Below are 17,261 nucleotides of genomic sequence, written 5' to 3' on the forward strand. Positions count from 1 at the left end.
CTCCGTCACTATGCAGCACATTTCTCTGAATGAGATTCTCCCGCTGGAAATTGTAATAAAATGTACATTTTTATCAGGCAATGGGAATAATATATTGTCCTCAGTAAAATAATATTGTATATATTGGGCCAGATTCACAGTTGAAACATGCCTATTTTCAAATTTACCGCGTCGTAGCGTTGTTTTGAATCCTCAAAACAAGTTTCGATGGCTTTAGGCTTCGATCCGACAGGTGTACGGCTTTGTACGCCTTCGGATCGTAGGTGTAATTCTCCGGCGGCCGCTGGGTGGAGTTTGCGTAGTTTCCTGCGTCGGGTATGCAAATTAGCTGATCACGGCGATCCACGAAGGTACGCGCGTTCGTCGCATTCTCTTACGTCATCGCTAGTCGGCTTTTCCCATCATAAAGTTATGAGTCCTATTTAAATGGTGTAACATTAGACCATCCATATTAAAGTATGGCCGTCGTTCCCACGTAAAAAAATTTTTTATTTTTTTTGCGTAAGATGTCCGGGAATAAGAAAGGACATAACGCACGTCGCCGTTCAAAAAATACGTCGGGGCGCCGTAATTTTGTTCAAAGCACAGCGGGAAATTTTCACACGGAGCAGAATGTTCGGCGCGGGAGCGCGCCTAATTTAAATGGTACACGCCCCATTTGAATTAGGCGGGCTTGCGCCGGGCGGCTTTACGTTACACCACCGTAAGTTTACACGCAAGTGCTTGGTGAATCAGGCACTTGCGCTGAAAACTTGCAGTGGTATAACGTAAAGGCGATATGTTACGCTGCCGCAATTCTTTGTGAATCTAGCCCATTGTTTCTATATATTAGATACATTTAATAATGAATGTTATAAAAGAAAACAACTTTATTCAGCTCTTTTTATAGAATTCTGACTTTTATTTTAATTTTTTTCTGTACAGGTGGATTGAGGAATCGAGTTTTCTATCATGTTGGACTTCATCAATACAACAAAGTCACATGGGAAGTGAAGCCATATGGGTGTCTGAAGTGACTGAAAGTCTTTATCACAATTCACTGGAGGATTCACACAGGACACAAGTCATATCCGTGTTCTAAATGTTGTTCTGAATCCTCTTCAACATCGATCCCGCCTCAGAGGACAACAGGAGAGAAGTTATTTCAGTGTTCTGGAAGTGACAATGACTTTACAGTAAAGTCCAACCCATGTATACATAAGAGGAGTCATTTCAGAAGATATTTCTTGTTTGGAATGTGATAAAGATTTACAATGGAGGCAAAACGTATCACACACCAGAAGGTTTATAATGGAGTGAAGTCATATCAGTGTTCTGAATGTGACAAAGTTTTTACATTTAAGTCTCATCTTATCATCCACCAGAGGATTCACACTGGAGAGAAGCCATATCAATGTTCTGAATGTGACAAAACTTTTACATTGAAGTCACATCTTATCAGACACCAGAGGGTTCACACTGGAGAGAAGCCATATCAATGTTCTGAATGTGACAAAGCTTTTGCAGTCAAAAATGATCTTATCATACACCAGAGGGTTCACACTGGAGAAAATCCATATTCATGTTCTGAATGTGGCAAAGCTTATCAACAGAAGTCAATGCTTAAGAGACACCAGATGGTTCACACTGGAGAGCAACCATATCGGTGTTCTGAATGTGGCAAAGCTTGTACACATAAGTCACAACTTATGACACACCAGAGGATTCACACTGAAGAGAAACCATATCAGTGTTTTGAATGTGGCAAAGCTTTTACACAGAAGTCAAACCTTATGACACACCAGAGGATTCACACTGGAGAGAAACCATATCAGTGTTCTGAATGTGGCAAAACTTTTACATGTAAGTCAACCCTTATCAGACACCAGAGGATTCACACTGAAGAGAAACCATATCAATGTTCTGAATGTGGCAAAGCTTTTACACAGACATCACATCTTATCAAACACCAGAGGATTCACACTAGAGAGAAGCCATTTTAATGCTCTGAATGTGACAAAGCTTTTTTTTTTCTTTCCCAAAATGTCTTTATTGATTTTCATTATTAATACAATACAAATATTCCATCCTTAATAACAACAGATTAAACGTACATTACCCAACCCCTACCCCACACAGTCTCAATACTTTGTTAAACTACTGTGACCCGACGTGATTGACGTTTTTGCGTAACGGCGCATGCGCCATCCGTGGAATTTCCCAGTGTGCATTGCTCCAAAGTATGCCGCAAGGACGTCATTGGTTTCGATGTGAACGTAAATGACGTCCAGCCCCATTCACGGACGACTTACGCAAACGACGTAACTTTTTCAAATTTCGACGCGGGAACGACGGCCATTCTTAACATTGGCTGCAAAAAATGGGAGCAACTGCGCTAATAAATTAAATAGGTAAATAAATGCTCCTAAATAATGCTCATGTGAATATAAAATAAAGCTGCACCTTACTGTAAATAATGAAACAGTGATGACATAGGGAAAAAAACAAGATGCGCTATACAATTAATTGTGATGAACCAAACATCATGTCACAAGTGAATGTCCATAGATGAAAATAAAAACAGGAAGACCAAAAGTCCTTAGGGGGACATCAAAGCTCCTATTCACCAGTGCAAAAAGAAAAAAAGGGGAAAAAGGAAAACCAAACAAAGTCCACGGGTGACAATCAGAAACTTAAAGTGATAATCCAGTACACAGTGATCCTCCACCAAGAACAATTGAATCCGCTTACCAGATTTCCGGCGGTCTCTTAACTAAAAGAAGACCCCGGAAAGCATGTGGTTGATGATGGTTAAAGTTGGAGTATAAGTGAAGTGAACTCCTGCGCTGTCTAGAGTGAGGGGACAAGTGAAAAGTGGGGATACTGCTGCAAATAAAAAAGGGGTCTACCTCGATAGACAAAAAGTGATAATTGTAACAAGTGAAATATTTGCGCTGTAAAGTGTTATACAGATTAATGTGTGTGTGCATATAACCACATATATATACAAGTACAAAAAAAAAAAAAAAAATGGGTGGGGAAAGTCCAAAAAAGGGGAAGTGACACTAATATACCAGTAAACAATATTGTTGAATAGTCCTTAATCGAGGGCACAGTGCTGAAGAGGTCCAGGTACAACAAAATCCAACCGTGTAGGGATGCAGTTCATCAATACTTAATCCAATCAATAACGTTGTGAAGTGAAAAATGTTGAAAAACACAACAATAAAAGTAATAAAAAAATAAAAATAAATATAAAAATAAAAATAAAAATAAGGGTCAAAGTATTTAAGAAGAAGGAGGCCTTGTATCCAAAAAGGGTGAAAAGATAGAGAGTGAGCCGTAACCAAGATCTCATATATGCACCTCTAGTGATCCCAGCAGCTCACCTCTAATCTGGCAAGCTGGATTAGATCAGCCTGATCCTGATGGGTGTGGTCCGTTGTTGGATATCACATACGGGTCTCCATAAAGTGTGTTACATGAAAAAGTAATAAATCCCGACGCGTATCGTCAACATGTGACTTCATCAGGGGATCCCCTGATGAAGTCACATGTTGACGATACGCGTCGGGATTGGAGGGCTTGACACACTCCAGCATCCGACCATTGGACATACGAGTTCGCCACTCGTCGGATTGATGCAGCAATTTCGATTTTAAATGTGAGTTTTTAAGTGCTTTTATAATAAATTTCCCCACCCATTTTTTTTTTGTACTTGTATATATATGTGGTTATATGCACACACACATTAATTTGTATAACACTTTACAGCGCAAATATTTCACTTGTTACAATTAAAGTTGGAGTATAGATGGGCCAAGCTGGATGCCAATCACCGTCTTGTTCCAACGTGTAATAGACTCGATGACCAGGTACCATGAAAACACATGAAGGACGGCAATAGTGTAAAACCAAACATAAATTTATTTAAAAAAGTCAAAAACACACTTACATAATAGCAGTGTATACAGGCATGTCTTATTTGGGGCTCCGGCCGGAAGCAACCAAAATGACCCGTCCAAAAGGTTGGAAGTAGTGCAGGTAAACGGGGGGTGATCCGATGTAGCACACGTTAAGCCCGACCGGTTTTGCGAAATATCGCTTCCTCTGGGGCACAGGTGACACACCGAAACAACCCCCCTTAAATAATGAACACAAAGAGAGTCTAAACAGCGCCACAGGTGCGCATGCGCACAGGCAGTTCAAACCAAGCCTTTGTTTGAATCTGCCTTGATACCCAGTGCGCATGTGCAGATAATGTGCGGCGTCAATAAACTCCCCAAGTTTATAATTGTGCTGCTTATTATTGCAGCCAATGTATGGATTGCCCGATCGGTATAACGGGGTGTCTATAAAGAACACCCCGTAGCCGAATAGACAGTCCGTTATGGAATGGGCCGCCCTGGAGCGCAGAGACGGACTTCCGTGTGACGCAATCACACGCGCCGACGTCACACGTCGGCGCATGGATACGCCGACACAAAGCCATCCCACGTGGCAGAGCGCTCCTATTAAGTCACGCCTCCCGAGCACTTAGGCGTGCGGGCCAAGCCTCCCTGTGAGATGGAGGAAGAAGCCACACGCCGGATGCTCTGATTGGCCAACAGCGCCGGACACATGTCAGGCGCAACAGACGGCGTGAAAAACACCTCTTCCCCTGTTGGGAAAAGAGGTCAAAACAATATATGGCAATATGTGAAAATACAAAACATACTTTGTTGCATATGAATTACATATAAGCGCTGATAAACAAACTGGACATTAATATTACAAATTATAAAATTAAATGTCGAGAAATAAAAACACATTAATAATATTGACACCATGTAAACCCCGATGTAATAAGTTAAAATTAATATGTTGACTCATACAATAAGAATCAATGTACTCATTAATATAATGTTGGTTAAAACCCAATAAACCAGTAAAAATCACTAAGTGAACTCATAATGAGAAACCTTTATATCTCAAAACGCTGAAACTTGCTTAGTGATAAGATGAAATCAAACTGATCCAATGGTAAATTTAATCCCACGGATATAATCTCAGATGCACATCTCTCTAGAGTTAAAGGAAATGCTAGGAATTGGTAATAAAGGCGTTAATATCCGTATCTATGTTCAACCCAAAAGGCGTGTAGGTTTTAGCGCGATAGATCCACGCCATTTCCTGTCTGGAAATTTCCCGGACAAGATTGCTCCCTCTCCAATGTGGACGATATTTGTCGATCCCAACAAATAAAGTTTTTGAAGGGTCTCTATTGTGCTTCAAATCGAAGTGTCTCGAGACCGAGTGCTTATCAAATCCACTCCTAATTTTAGCAAAATGTTCATTCAATCGAACTGACAGTGCCCTCTTGGTGCGGCCGATGTACTGAAGGCCACAAGGGCACTGAATGCGGTATATAACACCTTTAGTAGAACAGGTTATGAATGGTTCAATTTCGAATGTTTGTTGAGTTGCCGAAGATTGAAAGGAACAGATCTTCCTATCCCTGCAACTATTCAAAGAACAGACTTGGCAGCGTTTACACCTGTAGTACCCGGTGAGATTTTTTTAAAAAGTCCTTGCTGCCCTAGGGGGATCCTGTACACTGGGAGCGATACGGCTTCCAATAGTAGAGGCCCCCTTTAAAATCACGCTAGGTTGTGTTGGGAGGATTGGAGCTAAAACCTGGTCAGTTGTTAGGATGTGCCAGTGTTTCTGGATAAGCTTCTTGACACTAAAGTGCTGTGCAGAGAAAGTTGTGATGAAGGGTAGAGAAAATCTCTCATTATGATCCTCCTTCCTTTTATCTTCCAATAGCGATGCCCTTTCGGTGTTCCTAGTTTTCTCCAATGATTGGGATAAAGTAAGACTGTCGTATCCCTTCTCCTCAAATCTCTTAGACAGAATTGAGGCCTGACTCTCAAAAATCTGGGTGTTGGTACAATTGCGTTTTAAACGCATATATTGCCACAGGGGTACCGATTTTAACCAAACTGGCAGATGGCAACTGTCTAATGGTATGAACGAGTTACGATCAGTCGGCTTGAAAAAAGTGGACGTAACAAATTCACCATTCTCAATGGTGATCTGGAGGTCCAAAAAATGAATAGAATGTTGACTGGACTCAAAATTAAATCTGATGCCCCTAGTATTCTGGTTCAATTCAGCCATGAAACCAAGAAGATCCGTCTCACTGCCATCCCATAGGAGGAGGACGTCATCGATATACCTGCGCCAAAGTATGATCTCAGATCGACGGTGACTATCGATGACATCCTCCTCCCACTTGGCCATGAAAAGGTTGTCCAAGCTTGGGGCATATTTGGCCCCCATCGCAACGCCCCTGTCTTGTCTATAAAACATATTATCAAAGAAGAAGTAATTATGGGTAGCCTCATACTTCAGCAGGGCCATAATGAACTCAATTTGGGGTTTTAAGAGAACAGATTCTCTATCTAGATACAGCCGCACTGCCTCCAGTCCCAGTATAGGTATCCGTATCATCAACCAGCCGGTGCAATTCCTTCAAGTAATCGCACTGGTCAAGGACGACAATACCCCCCCCCTTTATCTGCCGGTCTAATAACCAGAGATTTATTCTGACATAAGGACTCCAAACCTTTTGTCAAGTCCCTATTCATGTTAGATTTTCCCTGTTCGTCTTTCAGGACAGGTACTGTAGAGAGACACAGGCTCCTCCCCTCACAGGAAACACCGCCTTCCAATTAAGAATTTAAGCCTCATCCTCCCTCAGCTCCTCAGTTTTATGGTGTTTCCTCCGGAGGGGAGACACCGCTGGGGGCCAAGGGCCAGACAGCTGGGGAAGCTGAGGCCAGTTTTCCTGAGAGGGGGGACCTGTTCTCCCTGGGATCAGGGCTATTTTTTAAATGCATGGCGTCCTGGTTGACTGGGGAAGTCACTTACCCAGGATATCGCCGTGTAGCGTCCCGCGGACATTCCTGGGGTGGATTCAGCCGCGGAGGCCTATTTACTAAACGCACAGGGGTGGCGCTGCAGGCGGGGTGCACGCTCCCTGTGAGAATTCACAGTCGGCCAGGAGCTGGGCCGGACCGGATGACGAGTGACGTCAGTTCCGGGGGGGGCGGGCACTTCCGCCGGATACGCGTCACTGGTCCCGGACGCTGCAGTGTGAAAAGGCCTGACGCTGGGCTGGTGCAGCCTCTCTCTTCTCAGCCGTAGTGTCGGCGTTTTTGCAGGCAGTCGCGACCACATTCCTCAGCGAGATGTCGGAAGCAGAGGCTTCCCGTGCACCTCCGGATGACGACAGCACCAGCCACTCTAAGGTAAGGAGAACCCTGGGGTGGTGTTCCCTTATCATGTTGTACAGCTTCACTGGTGATTTTTTTGTTTTCTTCTCCTGGTGGTCGGGGAGTTTATTAGTGTAGTGTGTCTGGAACCCTGGTGGTGGTTGGTCCTAGAACACTCCTGGTGGTTACCTGTGTTATGCGCTGGTCTCTCTTTTAATCTAGCCTCCACTTTCTTCTGTGTTTTTCAGAAATCCACAGAAAAATCAGCCCACAGCAGGAAGAAATGCCCTTCCTGCAGATCTTCACTTAGTGAGAGTTGGAACAAAGCTCTTTGCAGGAGATGTATTGAGGGGCTGGTTAAAGAAAGGGAGGCAGAGCAGGCATCTGAATTAGCAGCTTCTATGAAAGAGCTTTCTGGCACCTTTCAATCGTTTAAAGATATTTTTGCTAATTTTCAATTGCCCCAAAGCAGCCCTTCTGTAGCGCAACAGGTAATTCCACCGAATCCTGAGGTTCTTCCCTCTGGGAGTAGAGAGAAACCTGCGGATATCAGAGAGGATGCTGAGGAGGAGCAAGACAGTGCCGCTTCTAGCTCCCAAGAGGAGTCAGATAGTGAGAAGACAGAGGCAGGGTCCTCAAAGGTCTCTCGCTACAAGCTTTCCCTTGAAGAGGTGGAAGAGTTATTGGAAACTATCCACGCTACTTTAGGGATAGTTGAGGAGAAAAAGACACTGTCACTCCATGACCAGATGTACAGTGGTTTGGGAGAACAAAAGAAAAGGGTTTTTCCAGTCCATGAAGTACTGGTCAATGCCATCAAAAAAGAATGGCAGGACCCAGAGAGGAAACCTTTCTTCTCAAACTCTTTGAAGAGGAGGTTTCCTTTTTCTGAAGAGGAGGCTTCAGTGTGGAACAAATCCCCCAAACTAGATGCCGCCTTTTCGCAGGTATCCCGACATACGGACTTGGCGTTTGAGGACATGGGGGTCCTTTCAGACCCCATGGACAGGCGGATGGATTCGCTATTAAAAAAGTCCTGGGATGCTTCCCAGGGGAACCTTAAGCCAGCTATGGCAGCAACAGTGGTGGCCCGTAATTTAGAGCATTGGCTCTTACAAATTAAGGCACATATTGAGGCCGGAACGCCAAAAGAGACTATACTTTCCTCTTTTCCAACTTTACTGAGTGGCGTACGGTATGTAGCGGACGCCTCAGCAGAGTCAATCCGCATGTCTGCCAGATCTGCAGCTCTATCTAATTCTGCAAGAAGAGCTCTCTGGCTCAAGACATGGCAGGGGGATAGCGCCTCAAAGATTAAATTGTGCGGGATCCCCCTTACAGGAGACTTATTATTTGGGCCAGGCTTGGAGGCTGTCTTAGATCGTACAGCCGACAAGAAGAAGGCTTTCCCCTTAAAGAAAAAATTTGGGGGACAGGCAAAGAAAAAATTCTGGACCCAAAAGAAGGTGGAAGTCCCCAAACCTGAGGGAAAGAAAAAGTTTTGGGGACCAAAAGGGAAAGGCCGTGCCGGGGCGCTTTTTCGTGCTCCTGAACAGCCCCAAAAACCTCAATGACGGAGTCAAGGTGGGAGGAAGGTTGGGGGCCTTTCTCCCACAATGGGAGACGATCACCAGCAACCAATTTGTGCTGGGGATCATAAGGAGAGGGTACAGACTAGAATTCTCAAGTCCCCCCCCATCCAGACTCTTAGTCACCAATTTGCCCCAGTGCAAAGAGAAATCGGTGGCTCTGATCTCCTCTCTTCAGGAGTTGGAGGATCAGGAGGTGGTAGTTCGGGTTCCATCGGAGGAGATAGGAAAGGGCTTCTACTCCCACATATTTGTGGTCCGCAAGCCTTCAGGGAAATTCAGGCTTATACTGAATTTAAAACCTCTAAACACCTCGGTCACGTACAAACGGTTTCGGATGGATTCCATCTATTCCGTGAGGACACTCCTCCTTCCGAACTGCTTCATGGCATCCATAGATCTAAAGGATGCCTACCTACACATCCCAATAGCGGAATGCCATCAGAGATTTCTCAGACTGGCCGTGAGGTCCAGAGAGGGGACGTTTCACCTGCAATTCAAAGCACTCCCCTTCGGGCTCTCCTCTTCCCCCCGCATATTCACCAAAGTGATGGTGGAGGTACTAGCCTTTCTACGTCTCAAAGGCATCCTGGTGGTAGCTTACCTGGACGATCTGCTATTTTTTGCAGACTCCCCGACACGGTTGTCCCAGGACCTCCAGGTTGCAAAGGGGATTCTGGAAAACCTAGGTTGGTTACTCAATCTGGAAAAATCCAGCCTGACACCCTCCCAAAGAGTCACTTTTCTGGGATATGTACTGGACTCAACCAGACAGATGACTTTTCTCCCAGTAGAAAAAGTTCAGAAGGTGGACAATGTAATATCACTTCTTCAGAGCAGTGGCCAGCTTCCGATAAGGAAAGTCATGTCAGCTCTGGGGTTATTAACATCTTGTCTTCCTGCAGTACAGTGGGCAGGTCTGCATTTCCGACCTCTACAACTGTTCATACTGAACATTTGGGACCACAAACCGGAATCCTTGGATTCCCTGATATCCATACCGGTTCACATCAAAAGGTCCCTTTGGTGGTGGAGGAAAGGGGCGAACCTTTTACAGGGCCTGGATTGGATCTCCCCGATCTCCAGAACAGTGACAACAGATGCCAGTGGCTCCGGTTGGGGAGCACACCTGGACTCCCTTCTGACACAGGGTCGCTGGGCAAAAGAGGACTCGCAAAAATCCTCGAATTGGAGAGAACTAAAAGCGATAGAGTTAGCCCTCAAAGCCTTTCAGAAAGAGCTGCAGGGACAGCATGTTCGAATCAGGACAGACAACTCCTCGGCAGTAGCTTATGTCAACAAGCAGGGGGGCACCAGGAGCAAGTCCTTATGGGATCTGACAAAATCTATTCTCATATGGGCGGAGGCCAATGTCTTATCCCTCTCAGCCATACATCTGAAGGGAGAATTAAATCAGGTCGCAGACTTCCTCAGCAGGAAGAAACTGAGGGAGGGCGATTGGGTTCTGAATCAAGAAGTTTTCAGAGCGATCACTCAAAGATGGGGTCTTCCGGAGGTGGATTTATTCGCCTCAAGAGAAAATGCCAAAACTCGGCTCTTTTTTTCCCTAAACAGATGGGATGGAGCTCTGGCGGTGGACGCTCTGGCCCAAACCTGGAAGTTCTCCAGGTGTTATGCTTTCCCCCCTCCGGTTCTAATACCAGCAGTCCTGAGGAAACTGCAGGGGGAGAACACAACACTCATTCTCATCGCACCTCATTGGCCCAGGAGACCATGGTTCTCTATCCTAAAAAATCTATCGATAGAATCTCCTTGGATTCTACCAATTCGGGAGGATCTCCTTTTGCAGGGTCCAATCTGCTGCCCGCAGGTAGAGAGATGGAACCTGGCAGCCTGGCTTCTGAGGAAGAGCTGCTGAGGGGCAAAGGGTTTTCAGAACGCTTGGTTGAAACACTCCTAAGCTGTAGAAAGAAGGAGACGCAAGCCATTTACCAAAAAGTGTGGAAACGGTTTAACATCTGGTGTGCAGAAAGCTCATTCAGAGTCAACAGCTCTGTGGCTGTTTTAGAATTTCTTCAAGCTGGAGCTGATAAAGGGCTGGCAACTAGCACGCTGAAGGGTCAGGTGTCAGCGCTAAGTGTATTTCTTGAAAAACAACTAGCATTTGACCCTTGGGTCTCTAGATTTTTTAAGGCTTTGAGTAGACGGAGACCTGTAAAAACCTCCAACTTCCCAGTTTGGGATCTCTCATTGGTTCTTCAAGCCTTTACAGTAGAACCATTTGAGCCTTTAGACAAATGTAGTTTAAAAGTGATCACTCTCAAAACAGTATTTTTAGTAGCGATCACTACTGCCAGGAGAGTGAGCGAACTCGAGGCCCTATCTATTAGGGTCCCCTTTTTTCAAGTTTTTCCGGATCGCATCATTTTTAAGACAGATCCGGCTTTTCTACCAAAGGTAGCTTCTAAGTTTCACAGAAGTCAAGAAATAACATTGCCTTCTTTTTGTTCAAATCCTGTGAGGGAACAGGAACACAAGTTTCACAACCTAGACGTTAGGAGGTGTGTCCTACAATACTTGGATTACACAAGTCAGTTCAGGAAAGCTGATTCACTATTTGTTTTGTTTTCTGGGTCCAGGAAAGGGTCCAGGGCTTCTAGACGCACGATAGCCAGGTGGTTAAGGGCAGCCATCGTTCTAGCCTATTCTTCTAGGGGAGTAGAGCCTCCACAAGGTATCAAGGCTCATTCCACCAGGGCAGTAGCAACTTCCCAAGCAGAGTGTGCTGGTGCCTCCCCGGAGCAGATCTGCAAGGCTGCAACATGGTCTAGTTTCTCAACGTTTGTAAAACATTACAGACTGGACCTACTTTCAACCAAAGACCAGGCTTTTGGACGCAAAGTACTGCAAGCAGTTGTCCCACCCTAGGGTAAGGTGCTCGCTTATCCTCTCTACAGTACCTGTCCTGAAAGACGAACAGGGAAAAACGGGGTTACTTACCGGTAACATCCCTTTTCCTGGAGTCTTTCAGGACAGCACTGGTACCCACCCTCTTTGTTGTAGGGGATATTATGGAAACTCATCAGACGAGGCCGTCAGGTAAGATGTAATTTTATACTTTTATGACGTGTTCTTGTGTCTCCCCAGCTGGCCGGAGGTACTCTGGAAAAAACTGAGGAGCTGAGGGAGGATGAGGCTTAAATTCTTAATTGGAAGGCGGTGTTTCCTGTGAGGGGAGGAGCCTGTGTCTCTCTACAGTACCTGTCCTGAAAGACTCCAGGAAAAGGGATGTTACCGGTAAGTAACCCCGTTTTTTTTTATTTTAAGTCTATCGAGATCGTTGAGGACCACGTCCCTAAATACCTTAATACTTGGGGCCAAAGACCCTGGTGGATTGAATAGGGAAGCGTTAGCCAAGGATGAGTGTTTATACTCACTAGTGGCCTGATGTCCAGAAATGGGGTTAGAGAGAAAATGCTGCTTAATACTAAGCCTTCTTGTAAATTTATGCACATCCATGTACGTTTGAAATTTACTAAGATTTCTAGGGGGGGGGGGGGGCATATTTCAGTCCCTTGTCTAAAAGTTTCTTCTCTGAATCGGACAATGTTTGCTGGCTGAGATTATAGATACCTATTCCTGGTTCTCTTTCGTTTTGGCCGACTGGGCCCTCCTCCCCCCTCGGGTGCCTCTCCTCGTCTTATATTGCCGCCCTGGCCTGGGGGGGCCCAATCCCAATTCTGATTAAATGAATTACCAGGTGGAAAATAATTGAAGCCGTGCTGACCACTAGGAGTCTCTGGATAACCCAGAGGATAGGTAAAAGGATTCCTAGGTTGGTTAGTAAATCCAGAACCTCCCCTAGTGGCTAAATGGCTACCACTGTTATCATAATCGGAAATGGGCATAAACCGATTCTGTGTTGAAACGTTGTACCCAAAATCACCATGGCCAATGTTCTGTTGTGTCCCGTAATTATGGCCAGCGAACCCCATATTAGGAGGTTGAAAATTACGGTAATCAGAGCCCCTATTCCATGTTGGAGGAGACGAGACCTGTTCGTAATGTACCAAACCTCTACCAGAACTACTAACGTTTTGGCCCCCCTTTGGAAGAGGGTCCTTTATGGTTAGGTCCTTTATGGGGACCCTTGCCCTTTTTGGAATTGTTCTTGAACACATAAGTTGGATCACCTTGACGGGGAGGGTGTGACATTGGCTGCGCCTCATATAGCAGGGGCAACTATAAGCCGGGAAAAGCCTAACGTAAACGTCGTAACTTTACTGCGTCGGCCGCGCGTACGTTCGGGAATTTGCGTATCTAGCTAATTTGCATACTCGACGCGGAATTAGACGGAAGCACCACCTAGCGGTCAAAAAAATATATGCAGTTAAGATCCGACGGCTGTCGGATCTAATGGATATCTATGCGTAACTGATTCTAAGAATCAGACGCATAGATACGACGGTGTACATGGCGCTGCGCTGTCGTAAGTCCTTTAAGAATCTGGGCCTTTGAGTTTAGTTCTTATCTCCATCAGACACACACTAAGAAGGTCTGCAAATATTTTACCTTTTGACATTTTTTTTTAGATAAGCACCCATGACTGAAATGTTTTCATCGTTATTCTCATGTTTACCTTTTTTTTTTTTTTTTTTTTTGTGCGTGTACTCGAGAGAGGAGCCGGACCGCAGGAGTTGGGAGTAGGCAGGCCTCCCCCAGAGGCAATCTGCCACCTTTCTTCATGCCCCGGGTGGCAATGGTGGGTGTGTGAGGGGGTCCTCCCACACAGCCCGCCCTACCTGCTCCGCTTTGAAGCCCAACGGGGCAGAGGGACTCCCTAAAAGGGAGTGAGAGGATCTAGCCCGCTCAACCAGCCCCGTTAGTCCTTCGCCTCTCTTTTTAGAGACCGTGGGACAGATTCATGAACAATGGTGCAGATTTGCACCGGCGTGGTGCATCATTTTTAGACTACACTGGTCCAGCGCGGAGAGGCAGTTAGGTGATTCAAGAAACTTTTTTTGTCTACGATGCCACAGCGGGGCGGATTTTAGACGGCGTAAGGCGGGGTAATGCCAACTGGGAGTCACCCTATGCTAATGAAGTGCTGACCGTGGCGCAGGGGTCACGCCGGGGCGCATCTTAGACCGCACATGCTCAGAGACATCCAGGGTTAAATGCCCCAATCTGCACATGCTCAGAACTGCGCCCCGGCGTGATCCCTGAGCTACGCCGACCCACTACCAAAGCCCAGTCCATGAATCAGCCCAGACTTCCGCCCTGCAGGTGCAAATGTACTGAAGCTTTTTTTTTCTAAGCTAGGTCGTTTGCATTGTGGTGGGGCAGTTATGGCTGATGAGGAATCCTCAGGTGGGCGGATGACCAATTTCAGCCCAGAGGAGAGGGCTGTAATTATTGAGGGCCTCTCCCAACATGGGGACCGCCTCTATGTGTTGTCCAGCAAGTGTTGTTGCTCAGTTCGTTTGTAACGCTGCTGCTTTAGCTGCTCTCCAGCTGACCTCTGCAAGTTTGGTGCAAAGTTACCCCTGCATTTATGAGGTGTAACTTTGCACTGAAAATTTCAGCTCCGCTCACCGGGAGTAGCCTGCGCCGGTCAAGCTTAAGTTGATGAATCGGCCCAAAAACCTAATTTGCATATTTAAAACACAAAAACCATGGCCGCGCCAGATCTGACCAGCATAAATCTGTGCCAACGCCGCGCCGGCATGGAAAGGTTACACCGAGGCGATGAAGTCTATTTGGAGGCGTAATCTGGTTCTCTGGGTAAGGCGCAGCGATCCGCCGGCGCAAATCTGCACTTACGCCGTGCATCTACCAAAAAAACGGTGTAAGTGCTTCATGAATCTGGCCCCCTGTGGTCAAAGTGCGTGCATGTTACCCCAATTTCGAGTGCGTGTAAGTGTGGTGTTTTTTTTTGTGGGAGGGGGGTGGGCATACTAAGCGCAGGCTTACCTTGCATAGCACACCCACCGGGAGCCGGGCTGAGACCACCAAACTCAATTCACATGTAGCTGAGACCAGGATCCGAACCTCTAGCTGCAGAGGTGAATGGCTTGTCAGCGCAGTGCCAATCGCATTGAGCCACCGCAGCTCCCTGTTTACCTTTTTTTCATGGAGCTTTGTCTGAACATGTAATGTATTTCATCATTCACTAACTGAGCTGTGATCCCAAATGTTTTCTTCATTGACAGATCCTGAGCTAATACATGACCAACACTGCCGCCGTACAAAGACTAGTGGTCAAGTGGCATCTTGCCGAACCTTCCAAATTATGAAAGCTCATTCCAAATTCTTCTGACTGTTGATACTTCATCAGCCAGGCTTGAGGGCCCCAGCTAAGCCCACCTTGTCCACACCTCCCATTACACGTCCCACCTCCCTCTTCACGATCAATGCTTCCTTTCCGTGTTTCCTCTCCTCTCATAGATGACAGCTTTACAGGCAGGTCTGTAGTTGGGACACCAGCCAGGGAGAAGTCTCTGTTCAGTGAGAAAGCAACTTCCCAAGCTGGTGTAGGACGTCCAACATTGAGTTGCTGCTGTTTATGGGATTCATTCAACAGTACTCATACTTTCACTAGGAGGCTGAAATTCCTCTGAATGGGGTTCACTTTAATGACTCTGATTGGACAGATCTCTTTTTGGGGTAAAGTTTGTAAAGAACACTTCTTATCCCTGGAAATGTTATGATGTTGGCACTAAAGTGTAACTGATTCCATAAATGGTGCAATCTGTTATTCGCGTAGATGTTTTTGTTTTTCCGAGTTTCCCCTTGTAACATTTTTATTACCTGTTGACCCTCCCAGTAGATCTGTTTTCTTCTACTTCCTGTAGAAGGCCAAGCTATTTGTCAAAAATAGCAGTTGGAGGGGATGGGAAACACCATATAACACTGCCGGGGGTTCTTACAACTGTCAGTTTTCATTCATATGGTGGTTTAAACCTTAAAGCAGAACTCCGGCCAAATTTTGTTTCCATGTCCTTGTTGCTGATCTCCTACATTCACCCACTTTGCCATCCATGTTCTTCTGAGCTCTGTAGTTCCCCTGTAATAGGCTGCTGAACTTGCTGAAAAAACTTTATTGCCTGCTGACTTCCTGTTTGTAAGTCCGCTGGCTGCTTTCCCTCTCCTGAGCTCAGCCATCGGTCTGACACGCCCCCTTGTAGTCCTCTGAAAGCCGAGCAGAAGGAAGCAGACATGTTGTGGGCAGAGGGGGTCTCACAGCCCCCAGTCTGTGCCGCCCATGGAGGAGGTGCCCTCCTTCTCCTCTATCCTCCCTCCTCCTCCTCTGCTCCTGCCAGTCACCGCCTCTCCACTTCACCTCCACTCCATCCCCCTTTACTCTATTCCCTCCCCCCCTGCACCACTCCCGCCCCCGCCTGCTATCTCTGTGCAGAGCGGGATTATCATCAGTAATTGTATGACACAGCAGGGATATCCCACTGTGTCAGGTATAGTATACAAGCACACCAATGCTGATGTCCCACCCCCGAAGTTATAAGAACAGTGCGCTGTCAATCATAATAGTGGGGGCGGGGCATCATCGGTCGGCATTCTCATATAACAATATCAGACACCGCGGGAGATCCCTGCTGTGTATATACAAGTAATAACTGATAATATCCCCGCTCTGCACTGGTGGTCCCTGACATGGTGGTCCCTGACATGGTGGTCCCTGACATGGTGGTCCCTGACATGGTGGTCCCTGACATTCTTTGTGGCACTGGTGTCACATAGAGAGTGTTGTACATTTGTTTTATATCATGAGGATCTCAGAAGGAGATATCTACACAAGGTAAAGGGGATCCAACCGGCACCTGGGTGGGAGGAAGTGGGGTCCATTTTCTTGGAGGGGTTGAGTTGGAACTCGGTTGAGTAATATGGTGGGTTTTCTTCTTAAGCCATTAGTTGTTACTATAGTTTTCATAATAATTTTATACATTGCTGATGTTGTTTCTTTCACTGTCAGAGTTGCTTTTGTCTTTTTATGCACATGGATAAATTCACATTTTAGGCCAGATGATTACTTAAAGCGGATGTGCCACTAAAACAATATATTAAAAGCTAGCAGCTACAAATACTGCAGCTGCTGACTTTTAATATAAGGACACTTACCTGTCCTGGAGTCCAGCGGTGATCGCAGCAGAGGATGAGCCGATCGCTCGTCACCCTGCTGCTCCCCCCTCCATCCACGGTGAGGGAACCAGGAAGTGAAGCGCTGCGGCTTCACTGCCCGGTTCCCTACGGCGCATGCGCGAGTCGCGCTGCGCCCGCCGATTGGCTCACACGCTGTGTGCTGGGAGCCGAGTGTTCCCAGCACACAACGGGCGACAGACGGGATGTGACGGAATGCCCGTCTTTCGCCCGTAGCGTGTGGCCGGAAGTGGGTGCAAATACCTGTCTTTAGACAGGTGTCTGCACCCCCCTCCCCCCTGAAAGGTGTCAAATGTGA

At 46.3% G+C, this 17,261-nt stretch overlaps 2 protein-coding genes and 1 pseudogene across 3 annotated transcripts in view; 2 read left to right on the forward strand and 1 right to left on the reverse strand.

Annotated features, from left to right (window-relative positions):
* LOC120928413 (zinc finger protein 300-like) overlaps positions 1-2,145 on the forward strand; it is a 46,444-nt gene extending 44,299 nt beyond the window's left edge. Inside the window, exon 2 of the mRNA XM_040339514.1 lies at positions 925-2,145. Coding sequence (XP_040195448.1) covers positions 1,254-1,982 — 729 coding nt within the window. The 5' untranslated portion in view covers positions 925-1,253 and the 3' untranslated portion in view covers positions 1,983-2,145. The remainder of the gene's footprint in view (positions 1-924) is intronic.
* LOC120926518 overlaps positions 1-17,261 on the reverse strand; it is a 574,555-nt pseudogene that overhangs the window by 104,924 nt on the left and 452,370 nt on the right.
* LOC120928403 (zinc finger protein 300-like) overlaps positions 1-17,261 on the forward strand; it is a 1,021,177-nt gene that overhangs the window by 74,701 nt on the left and 929,215 nt on the right. The window lies entirely within an intron of this gene.

The sequence above is a fragment of the Rana temporaria genome, chromosome 2 (assembly GCF_905171775.1).
Source record: "Rana temporaria chromosome 2, aRanTem1.1, whole genome shotgun sequence".
Taxonomy (NCBI): Eukaryota; Metazoa; Chordata; class Amphibia; order Anura; family Ranidae; genus Rana; species Rana temporaria.